This window comes from Oncorhynchus keta, chromosome 27, assembly GCF_023373465.1.
Source record: "Oncorhynchus keta strain PuntledgeMale-10-30-2019 chromosome 27, Oket_V2, whole genome shotgun sequence".
Classification (NCBI taxonomy): domain Eukaryota; kingdom Metazoa; phylum Chordata; class Actinopteri; order Salmoniformes; family Salmonidae; genus Oncorhynchus; species Oncorhynchus keta.
The window spans coordinates 768,151-781,483 of record NC_068447.1 but is presented as its reverse complement, the minus strand read 5'-3'; the positions used below and the strand labels follow the sequence as shown (position 1 = coordinate 781,483).

Here is a 13,333-nt window from a genome sequence, read left to right as displayed (position 1 = left end):
CAAACTTTTTCATATTTTTTCTAAACCTTGAAAATACTCTCCTGCAACCCGCCTCACCCAATATGGCGTGGATCTTCTTTTTTTTTTTTAAGTATTTCTATTTCCCTCCGAACTGGAATCCCTCAACTGAAGCTACCATATCAGTCAGCTAACCACTGCCGGCAGTCATCAGCTAGCATTTAGCTCGGAAAGCTCTCGCCGGTTCGTAAAACGCGTTTCAAACCAGAACATACCGGTACGGTGCACGGAACCCCGCCGATCTTTCACGACTGGAAAACCGACATAATCTGCCCGAGGATTCCAACAGGCCCCTCAGGTGCGACGTCCCCTGAAGGCCCATTCAGCTAACCACAGCCTGCTAGCTATCTATAGCATATTGGACTGTTAGCTGATCCACCGGCCAGTTTCTTGGAACACTATACCCAATTGGACTTGGACCCCTCTGCTACTTGGAACCCTATTTATTCCACGACTGGTCTATCGACGTCACCGCACGAGGAGGCAAAAACAGACTTTCCCGCATCGCAACATCCCTCTAAGGCCTTTCTGCTAGGTTGCTAGCCCCGGCCTGCTAACTGCTAGCTTGCCAGCCCCGGCCTGCTAACTGCTAGCTTGTTAGCCCCGGCCTGCTAACTGCTAGCTTGCTAGCCACGGCCTGCTAAATGCTAGCTTGTTAGCCCCGGCCTGCTAACTGCTAGCTTGCTAGCATTTAGCCGCACCCTTATCCTACTCCTCCTCTGTTCCTCTGGTGATGTGGAGGTTAATCCAGGCCCTGCAGTGCCTACCTCCACTCCCACTCCCCAGGTGCTCTCTTTTGTTGACTTCTGTAACAGTAAAAGCCTTGGTTTCATGCATGTTAACATTAGAAGCGTTCTCCCTAAGTTTGTTCTATTCACTGCTTTGGCTCACTCTGCCAACCCGGATGTCTTAGCCGTGTCTGAATCCTGGATTAGGAAAACCACCAAAAACCCTGAAATCTCCATCCCTAACTATAACATTTTCCGCCAAGATAGAACTGCCAAAGGGGGCAGTGTTGCAATCTACTGCAAAGATAGCCTGCAGAGTTCTGTCTTACTATCCATGTCTGTACCAAAACAATTCGAGCTTCTACTTCTAAAAATACACCTTTCCAGAAACAAGTCTCTCATCGTTGCCACTTGCTATAGACCACCTTCTGCCCCTAGCTGTGCCCTGGACACCATATGTGAATTGATTTCCCCCATCTATCTACTGAGCTCGTGCTGCTAGGTGACCTAAACTGGGACATGCTTAATGGCCATCCTACAATCTAAGGTTGATGCCCTCAATCTCACACAAATTATCAATGAACCTACCAGGTACATCCCCAAATCCGTAAACATGGGCACCCTCATAGATATCACCCTACCTAAACTCGCCCTTCAAATACAACTCTGCTGTTTTCAAACAAGGTCTCAGTGATCACTGCCTCATTGCCTGCATCCGTAATGTGTCTGCGGTCAAAAGACCACCCCTCATCACTGTCAAATACTCCCTAAAACACATCAGCGAGTAGGCCTTTCTAATCGACCTGGCCCGGGAATCCTGGAATGACATTGACCTCATCCCGTCAGCAGAGGATGCCTGGTTATTATTTAAAAGTGCCTTCCTCACCATCTTAAATATGAGTGCTCCATTGAAATAATTTAGAACTAGGAATAGATATAGTCCTCCTGTGGCGTTCTGCATTAGCATCGAATAGCCCCCGCGATATACAACTTTTCAGGGAAGTTAGGGACCAATATACACAGGCAGTTAGGAAAGCTAAGGCTAGCTTTTTCAAACAGAAATTTGCATCCTGTAGAACAAACTCAAAAAAGTTCTGGGACACTGTAAAGTCCATTGAGAATAAGAGCACCTCCTCCCAGCTGACCACTGCACTGGGGCTAGGAAACACTGTCACCACCGATAAATCCACAATAATTGATCATTTCAATAAGCATCTTTCTACGGCGGGCAATGATTTCCACCTGGCTACCCCTAACCCGGTCAACAGCCCTGCACTCCCCACAGCAACTCGCCCACTCCTCCCCCATTTCTCCTTCACCCAAAGCCAGATAGCTGATGTTCTGAAAGAGCTGCAAAATCTGGACCACTCAAATCAGCTGGGCTAGACAATCTGGACCATCTCTTTTCAAAATGATCTGCCGAAATTGTTGCAACCCCTAATACTAGCCTGTTCAATCTCTCTTTCGTATCCTCTGAGATTCCCATAGATTGGAAAGCTGCCGCAGTCATCTCCCTCTTCAAAGGGGGAGACACTCTAGACCCAAACTGCTACAGACCTATATCTATTCTACCCTGCCTTTCTAAGGTCTTTGAAAGCAAAGTTAAAAAACAGATCACCGACCATTTCGATTCTCACCGTACCTTCTCTATGCAATCTGGTTTCTGAGCTGGTCATCGGTGCACCTCAGCCACGCTCACGGTCCTAAACGATATCATAACCGGCATCGATAAGAGACATTACTGTGCGGCCGTATTCATCAACCTGGCTAAGGCTTTTGACTCTCAATCACAACATTCTTATTGGCAGACTCAACAGCCTTGGTGTCTCAAATGACTGCCTCGCCTGGTTCACCAACTACTTCTCTGATAGAGTTCAATGTGTCAAATTGGAGGGCCTGTTGTTCGGACCTCTGGCAGTCTCTATGGGGGTGCCACAGGGTTCAATTCTCGGGCCGACTATCTTCTCTGTATACATCAATGATGTTGCTCTTGCTGCTGGTGATTCGTTGATCCACCTCTACGCAGACGACACCATTCTGCACACCTCTAGCCTTTCTTTGGACACTGTGTTAACTGACCTCCAGATGAGCTTCAATACCATTCAACTCTCTTTCCAACTGCTCTTAAATGCAAGTAAACCTTTCCGCACCTTTCCGCCTATCCAGCATCATCCTCGACTTTGGCGATGTCATTTATAAAATAGCCTCCAACACTGTACTCAACAAATCGGATACAGTCTATAACAGTGCCATGCGTTTTGTCACCAAAGCCCCATATACTACCCACCATTGCAACCTGTATGCTCTCGTTGAATAGCCCTCGTTTCATACTCATCGCCAAACCCACTGGCTCCAGGTCATCTACAAGTCTCTGCTAGGCAAAGCCCCGCATTATCTCAGCTCACTGGTCACCTTAGCAGCACCCACCCGTAGCACGCGCTCCAGCAGGTATATTTCACTGGTCATCCCCAAAGCCAATTCTTCCTTTGGCCGCCTCTCCTTCCAGTTCTCTGCTGCCAATGACTGGAACGAACTGCAAAAATCTCTGAAGCTGGAGACTCTTATCTCCCTCACTAGCTTTAAGAGCCAGCTGTCAGACCAGCTCACAGATCACTGCACCTGTACATAGCTCATCTGTAAATAGCCCATCCAACTACCTCATCGCCATACTGTATTTATTTTTATTTATCTTGCTCCTTTGCACCCCAGGGTCTCTACTTTCACATTCATCTTCTGCACATCTATCATTCCAGTGTTTAATTGCTATATTGTAATTACTTCGCCACCATGGCCTATTTATTGCCTTAACTCCCTTATCCTACCTCATTTGCCCTCACTGTATATAGATTTTTCTACTGTATTATTGATTGTATGTTTGTTTATTCCATGTGTAACTATTGTTGTTGTTTGTGTCGAACTGCTTTGCTTTATTCTTGGCCAGGTCGCAGTTGTAAATGAGAACTTGTTCTCAACTAGCCAACCTGGTTAAATAAAGGTGAAATAAATTAAATTCCCTCTCCAGGATATAGCCGGTATTAAACCATACCTCTTCTCTCTGCAGGGTTCAGCCGGTATTAAACCATACCTCTTCTCTCTCTGCAGGGTTCAGCCGGTATTAAACCATACCGCTTCTCTCTGCAGGGTTCAGCCGGTATTAAACCATACCTCTTCTCTCTCTGCAGGGTTCAGCCAGTATTAAACCATACCTCTCTCTCTGCAGGGGTCAGCCAGTATTAAACCATACCTCTTCTCTCTGCAGGGTTCAGCCGGTATTAAACCATACCTCTTCGCTCTCTGCAGGGTTCAGCCGGTATTAAACCATACCTCTTCTCTCTGCAGGGTTCAGCCAGTATTAAACCAGACCTCTTCTCTCTCTGCAGGGTTCAGCCAGTATTAAACCATACCTCTTCTCTCTGCAGGGTTCAGCCAGTATTAAACCATACCTCTTCTCTCTCTGCAGGGTTCAGCCGGTATTAAACCATACCTCTTCTCTCTGCAGGGTTCAGCCAGTATTAAACCATACCTCTTCTCTCTGCAGGGTTCAGCCGGTATTAAACCAGACCTCTTCTCTCTCTGCAGGGTTCAGCTGGTATTAAACCATACCTCTTCTCTCTGCAGGGTTCAGCCGGTATTAAACCAGACCTCTTCTCTCTCTGCAGGGTTCAGCCAGTATTAAACCATACCTCTTCTCTCTGCAGGGTTCAGCCGGTATTAAACCAGACCTCTTCTCTTTCTGCAGGGTTCAGCCAGTATTAAACCATACCTCTTCTCTCTCTGCAGGGTTCAGCCGGTATTAATCCATACCTCTTCTCTCTCTGCAGGGTTCAGCCGGTATTAAACCATACCTCTTCTCTCTGCAGGGTTCAGCCAGTATTAAACCATACCTCTTCTCTCTGCAGGGTTCAGCCAGTATTAAACCATACCTCTTCTCTCTGCAGGGTATAGCCGGTACAGACGTGGCCAAGGAGGCGTCTGACATCATATTAACGGACGATAACTTCAGTAGCATAGTGAAGGCTGTGATGTGGGGGAGGAACGTCTACGACAGCATCTCCAAGTTCCTCCAGTTCCAGCTGACTGTCAACGTGGTGGCTGTCATAGTGGCCTTCACTGGGGCCTGCATCACACAGGTAACAAACACACACACACACACACACACACACACACACACACACACACACACACACACACACACACACACACACACACACACACACACACACACACACACACACACACACACACACACAGGTAACAAACACACAGCTGACTGTCAACGTGGTGGCTGTCATAGTGGCCTTCACTGGGGCCTGCATCACACAGGTAACACACACACACACACACACACACACACACACACACACACACACACACACACACACACACACACACACACACACACACACAGGTAACAAACACACAGCTGACTGTCAACGTGGTGGCTGTCATAGTGGCCTTCACTGGGGCCTGCATCACACAGGTAACAAACACACACACACACACAAATGCACACACACATTGTGGGTGTCAACAGTGACTTTTCACACATTCTCCTCCCCCCACCAACCCTCTTGCCCCCCCCAGGACTCTCCTCTGAAAGCAGTCCAGATGTTATGGGTTAACCTCATCATGGATACCTTCGCCTCTCTTGCCCTAGCAACAGAACCACCCACAGAGTCCCTGTTGCTACGTAAACCCTACGGCCGCAACAACCCTCTCATCTCCTTGACGATGTTGAAGAACATCCTGGGTCACGGAGTCTACCAGCTCATCATTATCTTTAGTCTCCTGTTTATAGGTACACACACACACACACACACACACACACACACACACACACACACACACACACACACACACACACACACACACACACACACACACACACACACTTTTTCTCTCCTCCTATTTCTTCCTATCCATTACTTTCATTCTCCTCCCTGTCCTCATTCATTATCTTGCCTCCAGTTCTCTTTTCCATAAGAACTTAATAATTTTTTGACAGTTTATCTCTCCTCTTCCCTCCCTTTCCTCTCCTTCTCTCCTCTCTCCTCCTCTTCCTCCTCTCTACCCTCTCCACTCTCCTCCTCTTCCTCCTCTCCCCTCTCCACTCTCCTCCTCTCTACCCTCTCCACTCTCCTCCTCTTCCTCCTCTCCCCTCTCCACTCTCCTCCTCTCTACCCTCTCCCTTCCTCTCTCCTTCTCTCCTCTCTCCTCCTTTTCCTCCTCTCCCCTCTCCACTCTCCTCCTCTCTCCTCCTCTTCCTCCTCTCCCCTCTCCACTCTCCTCCTCTCTACCCTCCTTTTCTCTCCCCTCTCCACTCTCCTCCTCTTCCTCCTCTCCCCTCTCCACTCTCCTCCTCTCTACCCTCTCCCTTCCTCTCTCCTTCTCTCCTCTCTCCTCCTTTTCCTCCTCTCCCCTCTCCACTCTCCTCCTCTCTACCCTCTCCACTCTCCTCCTCCTCTCTCCTCCCTCTCCTCTCCTCTCTCCTTTAGGAGAGCGTATCTTCAACATAGACAGTGGTCGTAAAGCTCCGCTCCACTCCCCTCCGTCAGAACACTACACCATAATTTTCAACACCTTCGTCCTCATGCAGCTCTTTAATGAGATCAACGCCAGGAAGATCCATGGAGAGAGGAACGTCTTTGACGGAATCTTCTCTAACCCCATCTTCTGTTCCATAGTGTTCGGAACCTTAGTTATCCAGGTAGGACACACGCACGCATGGACACACACGCACGCACGGACACATGGACACACACGCACGCACGGACACATGGACACACACACACACACGGACACATGGACACACACACACACATGGACACACATGGACACACACACACGCACACACTGACACACACACACACATGGACACACACACACACATGGACACACACACACGCATGCACTGGCGTGCGTGAAGTGAAGTGGAAGGTGCCCTGGCCAACTGTAAGTGATGTTAATGTGAAGTGGAAGGTGCCCTGGCCAACTGTAGGTGATGTTATTGTGAAGTGAAAGGTGCCCTGGCCAACTGTAAGTGCTGTTATTGTGAAGTGGAAGGTGCCCTGGCCAACTGTAGGTGATGTTATTGTGAAGTGAAAGGTGCCCTGGCCAACTGTAAGCGCTGTTATTGTGAAGTGGAAGGTGCCCTGGCCAACTGTAAGTGCTGTTATTGTGAAGTGGAAGGTGCCCTGGCCAACTGTAGGTGCTGTTATTGTGAAGTGGAAGGTGCCCTGGCCAACTGTAAGTGCTGTTATTGTGAAGTGGAAGGTGCCCTGGCCAACTGTAGGTGATGTTATTGTGAAGTGAAAGGTGCCCTGGCCAACTGTAAGTGCTGTTATTGTGAAGTGGAAGGTGCCCTGGCCAACTGTAAGTGATGTTATTGTGAAGTGAAAGGTGCCCTGGCCAACTGTAAGTGCTGTTATTGTGAAGTGGAAGGTGCCCTGGCCAACTGTAAGTGCTGTTATTGTGAAGTGGAAGGTGCCCTGGCCAACTGTAAGTGCTGTTATTGTGAAGTGGAAGGTGCCCTGGCCAACTGTAAGTGCTGTTATTGTGAAGTGAAAGGTGCCCTGGCCAACTGTAAGTGCTGTTATTGTGAAGTGGAAGGTGCCCTGGCCAACTGTAGGTGCTGTTATTGTGAAGTGGAAGGTGCCCTGGCCAACTGTAAATTATGTTATTGTGAAGTGGACGGTGCCCTGGCCAACTGTAAGTGCTGTTATTGTGAAGTGGAAGGTGCCCTGGCCAACTGTAGGTGCTGTTATTGTGAAGTGGAAGGTGCCCTGGCCAACTGTAAGTGATGTTATTGTGAAATGGAAGGTGCCCTGGCCAACTGTAAGTGCTGTTATTGTGAAATGGAAGGTGCCCTGGCCAACTGTAAGTGCTGTTATTGTGAAATGGAAGGTGCCCTGGCCAACTGTAAGTGCTGTTATTGTGAAGTGGAAGGTGCCCTGGCCAACTGTAAGTGCTGTTATTGTGAAATGGAAGGTGCCCTGGCCAACTGTAAGTGCTGTTATTGTGAAGTGGAAGGTGCCCTGGCCAACTGTAAGTGATGTTATTGTAAAGTGGAAGGTGCCCTGGCCAACTGTAGGTGCTGTTATTGTGAAGTGGAAGGTACCCTGGCCAACTATAGGTGCTGTTATTGTGAAGTGGAAGGTGCCCTGGCCAACTGTAAGTGCTGTTATTGTGAAGTGGAAGGTGCCCTGGCCAACTGTAAGTGCTGTTATTGTGAAGTGGAAGGTACCCTGGCCAACTGTAGGTGATGTTATTGTAAAATGGATGCCTTCCCAGAGAATGGAGGCTGTTATAGCAGCAATGTTCCAACATCTAGTGGAAAGCCTTCCCGGAAGAGTGGAGGCTGTTATAGCAGCAATGTTCCAACATCTAGTGGAAAGCCTTCCCAGAAGAGTGGAGGCTGTTATAGCAGCACTGTTCCAACATCTAGTGGAAGGCCTTCCCAGAAGAGTGGAGGCTGTTACAGCAGCAATGTTCCAACATCTAGTGGAAAGCCTTCCCAGAAGAGTGGAGGCTGTTATAGCAGCAATGTTCCAACATCTAGTGGAAAGCCTTCCCAGAAGAGTGGAGGCTGTTACAGCAGCAATGTTCCAACATCTAGTGGAAAGCCTTCCCAGAAGAGTGGAGGCTGTTATAGCAGCAATGTTCCAACATCTAGCGGAAAGCTTTCCCAGGAGAGTGGAGGCTGTTATAGCAGCAATGTTCCAACATCTAGTGGAAAGCCTTCCCAGAAGAGTGGAGGCTGTTATAGCAGCAAAGGGGGGACCAACTCCATATTAATGCCCATGATTTTGGAATTAAATAAAAATGTTTTATTTCACCAGGTAGGCCAGATCACCTTTATTTAACCAGGTAGGCCAGATCACCTTTATTTAACCAGGTAGACCAGATCACCTTTATTTAACCAGGTAGACCAGATCACCTTTATTTAACCAGGTAGACCAGATCACCTTTATTTAACCAGGTAGGCCAGATCACCTTTATTTAACCAGGTAGGCCAGATCACCTTTATTTAACCAGGTAGACCAGATCACCTTTATTTAACCAGGTAGACCAGATCACCTTTATTTAACCAGGTAGGCCAGATCACCTTTATTTAACCAGGTAGACCAGATCACCTTTATTTAAATAGGTAGACCAGATCACCTTTATTTAACCAGGTAGGCCAGATCACCTTTATTTAACCAGGTAGGCCAGATCACCTTTATTTAACCAGGTAGGCCAGATCACCTTTATTTCACCAGGTAGGCCAGATCACCTTTATTTAACCAGGGAAGCCAGATCACCTTTATTTAACCAGGTAGACCAGATCACCTTTATTTAACCAGGTAGGCCAGTTGAGAACAAGTTCTCATTTACAACTGTGACCTGGCCAAGATGAAGCAAAGCAGGTGCGACACAACAACACAGAGTTACACATGGAGTAATCAAAACATAGTCACTAATACAGTAGAACAAAAGAAAACAAAAAGTCTATATACAGACTGCAGTGTCCTGTTGGTCATGTAGTCTATATACAGACTGCAGTGTCCTGTTGGTCATGTAGTCTATATACAGACTGCTGTGTTCTGTTGGTCATGTAGTCTATATACAGACTGCTGTGTCCTGTTGGTCATGTAGTGGTATGTTCCCCAGGTGGTGATCGTTCAGTGGGGAGGCAAGCCGTTCAGCTGTGCTCCTCTCAGCGTGGAACAGTGGCTCTGGTGTCTGTTTGTTGGAGTGGGAGAACTACTCTGGGGACAGGTCAGTGTGTGTGTTAATGATGTACGGGTCAGCTGTTTGCTAATAACCCATCCGCAACCACCTGACTATAGGTTATGTGATAAAGTCCAAATCTGGGGCCCGCACCCAACCCTAACCCTAACCACAACCCTAACCCCTAGCCCTAACCACAACCCTAACCACAACCCTAACCCCTAACCCTAACCACAACCCTAACCCCTAGCCCTAACCACAACCCTAACCCCAACCCTAATCCTAACCCCGACCCTAACCCCAACCCTAACCCCTAGCCCTAACCTCAACCCTAACCCCAACCCTAACCCCAACCCCAACCCCAACCCCAACCCCAACCCTTGCCCCAACCCCAACCCTAACCCTAACCCCTAACCCTAACCCCAACCCTAACCCTAACCCCTAACCCCTAACCCTAACCCCAACCCTAACCCCAACCCTAACCCCAGCCCTAACCCTAACCCTAACCCTAACCCCTAACCCCAGCCCTAACCCTAACCCCTAACCCGCTAATATAGAAAATGCACTGTAGAGTCATAGATAGAGGAACATCTTTTTAGACAGGCCTATTAGACAGGCCTATTAGACAGGCCTATTAGACAGGCCTTTTAGACAGGCCTATTAGACAGGCCTATTAGACAGGCCTATTAGACAGGCCTATTAGACAGGCCTATTAGACAGGCCTATTAGACAGGCTTATTAGACAGGCCATTAGACAGGCTTATTAGACAGGCCTATTAGACAGGCTTATTAGACAGGCCTTTTAGACAGGCCCATTAGACAGGCCTATTAGACAGTGTGTGTGTGTGTGTGTAATGCATTACTTGTGTGTAGAATAGTACCACCTTTTTCGTCTGACGACTGTCTCCGTGTACATTGTCGGGGGACAGGTGATCGCCACGGTTCCCAGCGACCAATTACCATGTCTGAAGGAGGCGGGGGCAGCGATGGCGGCGGTGGAGGAAGAGGAAGAGATGGACGAAGGAGACGAAGAGGGAGAGATTGACTGTGCTGAGAGAGAGCTACGACGAGGACAGATACTGTGGTGTAGAGGACTAAACCGCATACAGACACAGGTATCATATCTTTACTCTCTATGTCTCTCTGTGTCTCTCTCTCTCTCTCTGTCTATCTCACTATGTCTCTCTCTCTGTCTCTCTCTCTCTGTCTGTCTCTCTATGTCTATCTCTCTCTGTCTGTCTCTCTATCTCTCTCTCTGTCTGTCTGTCTTTCTCTCTGTAGACCTACTGATAGGTCTGATAGCAAGCTAGACCTACTGATAGCTGTAGAATAGGTTTGTATGTAGACCTACTGATAGATAGCTATAGAATAGGTTTGTATGTAGACCTACTGATAGCTAGCTGTAGACCTACTGATAGCTAGCTGTAGAATAGGTTTGTATATAGACCTACTGATAGCTAGCTGTGGAATAGGTTTGTATATAGACCTACTGATAGCTAGCTGTAGATCTACTGATAGATGTAGAATAGGTTTGTATATAGACCTACTGATATCTAGCTGTATAATAGGTTTGTATATAGAGCTACTGATAGCTAGCTGTATAATAGGTTTGTATATAGACCTACTGATAGCTAGCTGTGGAATAGGTTTGTATATAGACCTACTGATAGCTAGCTGTAGATCTACTGATAGATGTAGAATAGGTTTGTATATAGACCTACTGATATCTAGCTGTAGAATAGGTTTGTATCTAGAGCTACTGATAGCTAGCTGTATAATAGGTTTGTATGTAGATCTACTGATAGCTAGCTGTAGAATAGGTTTGTATGTATACCTACTGATAGCAAGATGTAGACCAACTGATATCTAGCTGTAGACCTACTGATAGCTAGCTGTAGAACTGGTTTTAATATAGACCTACTGATATCTGGCTGTAGAATAGGTTTGTATATAGACCTACTGATATCTAGCTGTAGAATAGGTTTGTATGTAGACCTACTGATAGCTAGCTGTAGAATAGGTTTGTATATAGACCTACTGATAGCTTGCTGTAGATCTACTGATATATTTAAAATAGGTTTGTTTGTAGACCTACTAATAGCTGTAGAATAGTTTTGTATGTAGACCTACTGATAGCTAGCTGTAGAATAGGTTTGTATATAGACCTACTGATAGCTTGCTGTAGATCTACTGATAGATTTAAAATAGGTTTGTTTGTAGACCTACTAATAGCTGTAGAATAGTTTTGTATGTAGACCTACTGATAGCTAGCTGTAGAATATGTTTGTATGTAGACCTACTGATAGCTAGCTGTGGAATAGGTTTGTATATAGACCTACTGATAGCTAGCTGTAGATCTACTGATAGATGTAGAATAGGTTTGTATATAGACCTACTGATAGCTAGATGTAGACATACTGATAGATAGCTATAGAATAGGTTTGTATGTAGACCTACTGATAGATAGCTATAGAATAGGTTTGTATGTCGACCTACTGATAGCTAGCTGTAGAATAGGTTTGTATATAGACCTACTGATAGCTAGCTGTGGAATAGGTTTGTATATAGACCTACTGATAGCTAGCTGTAGATCTACTGATAGATGTAGAATAGGTTTGTATATAGACCTACTGATATCTAGCTGTAGAATAGGTTTGTATATAGACCTACTGATAGCTAGATGTAGACATACTGATAGATAGCTATAGAATAGGTTTGTATATAGACCTACTGATAGCTAGCTGTAGATCTACTGATAGATGTAGAATAGGTTTGTATATAGACCTACTGATATCTAGCTGTAGAATAGGTTTGTATATAGACCTACTGATAGCTAGATGTAGACCTACTGATAGATAGCTATAGAATAGGTTTGTATGTAGACCTACTGATAGATAGCTATAGAATAGGTTTGTATGTAGAACTACTAATAGCTAGCTGTAGACCTACTGATAGCTAGCTGTAGAATAGGTTTGTATATAGACCTACTGATAGCTAGATGTAGACATACTGATAGATAGCTATAGAATAGGTTTGTATGTAGAACTACTAATAGCTAGCTGTAGAATAGGTTTGTATGTAGACCTACTGATATCTGTAGGGGAGAGTAGTTCACTTCACTGTAGGGGAGAGTAGTTCACTGTAGGGGAGAGTAGTTCACTTCACTGTAGGGGAGAGTAGTTCACTGTAGGGGAGAGTAGTTCACTTCACTGTAGGGGAGAGTAGTTCACTTCACTGTAGGGGAGAGTAGTTCACTTCACTGTAGGGGAGAGTAGTTCACTTCACTGTAGGGGAGAGTAGTTCACTGTAGGGGAGAGTAGTTCACTTCAATGTAGGGGAGAGTAGTTCACTGTAGGGGAGAGTAGTTCACTTCACTGTAGGGGAGAGTAGTTCACTGTAGGGGAGAGTAGTTCACTTCACTGTAGGGGAGAGTAGTTCACTGTAGGGGAGAGTAGTTCACTGTAGGGGAGAGTAGTTCACTGTAGGGGAGAGTAGTTCACTTCACTGTAGGGGAGAGTAGTTCACTTCACTGTAGGGGAGAGTAGTTCACTTCACTGTAGGGGAGAGTAGTTCACTTCACTGTAGGGGAGAGTAGTTCACTGTAGGGGAGAGTAGTTCACTTCACTGTAGGGGAGAGTAGTTCACTGTAGGGGAGAGTAGTTCACTTTAGGGGAGAGTAGTTCACTGTAGGGGAGAGTAGTTCACTGTAGGGGAGAGTAGTTCACTGTAGGGGAGAGTAGTTCACTGTAGGGGAGAGTAGTTCACTGTAGGGGAGAGTAGTTCACTGTAGGGGAGAGTAGTTCACTTCACTGTAGGGGAGAGTAGTTCACTTCACTGTAGGGGAGAGTAGTTCACTTCACTGTAGGGGAGAGTAGTTC

At 46.5% G+C, this 13,333-nt stretch overlaps 1 protein-coding gene across 3 annotated transcripts in view; it reads left to right on the top strand.

Moving 5' to 3' along the window:
- LOC118374750 (plasma membrane calcium-transporting ATPase 3-like) overlaps window positions 1-13,333 on the top strand; it is a 189,391-nt gene that overhangs the window by 151,709 nt on the left and 24,349 nt on the right. For all 3 annotated transcript variants that reach the window (XM_052481242.1, XM_052481241.1, XM_052481243.1), the window contains 5 exons: window positions 4,685-4,876; window positions 5,331-5,544; window positions 6,242-6,453; window positions 9,396-9,503; window positions 10,385-10,570. In XM_052481242.1, the coding sequence (XP_052337202.1) occupies window positions 4,685-4,876; window positions 5,331-5,544; window positions 6,242-6,453; window positions 9,396-9,503; window positions 10,385-10,570 (912 nt within the window). The remainder of the gene's footprint in view (window positions 1-4,684; window positions 4,877-5,330; window positions 5,545-6,241; window positions 6,454-9,395; window positions 9,504-10,384; window positions 10,571-13,333) is intronic.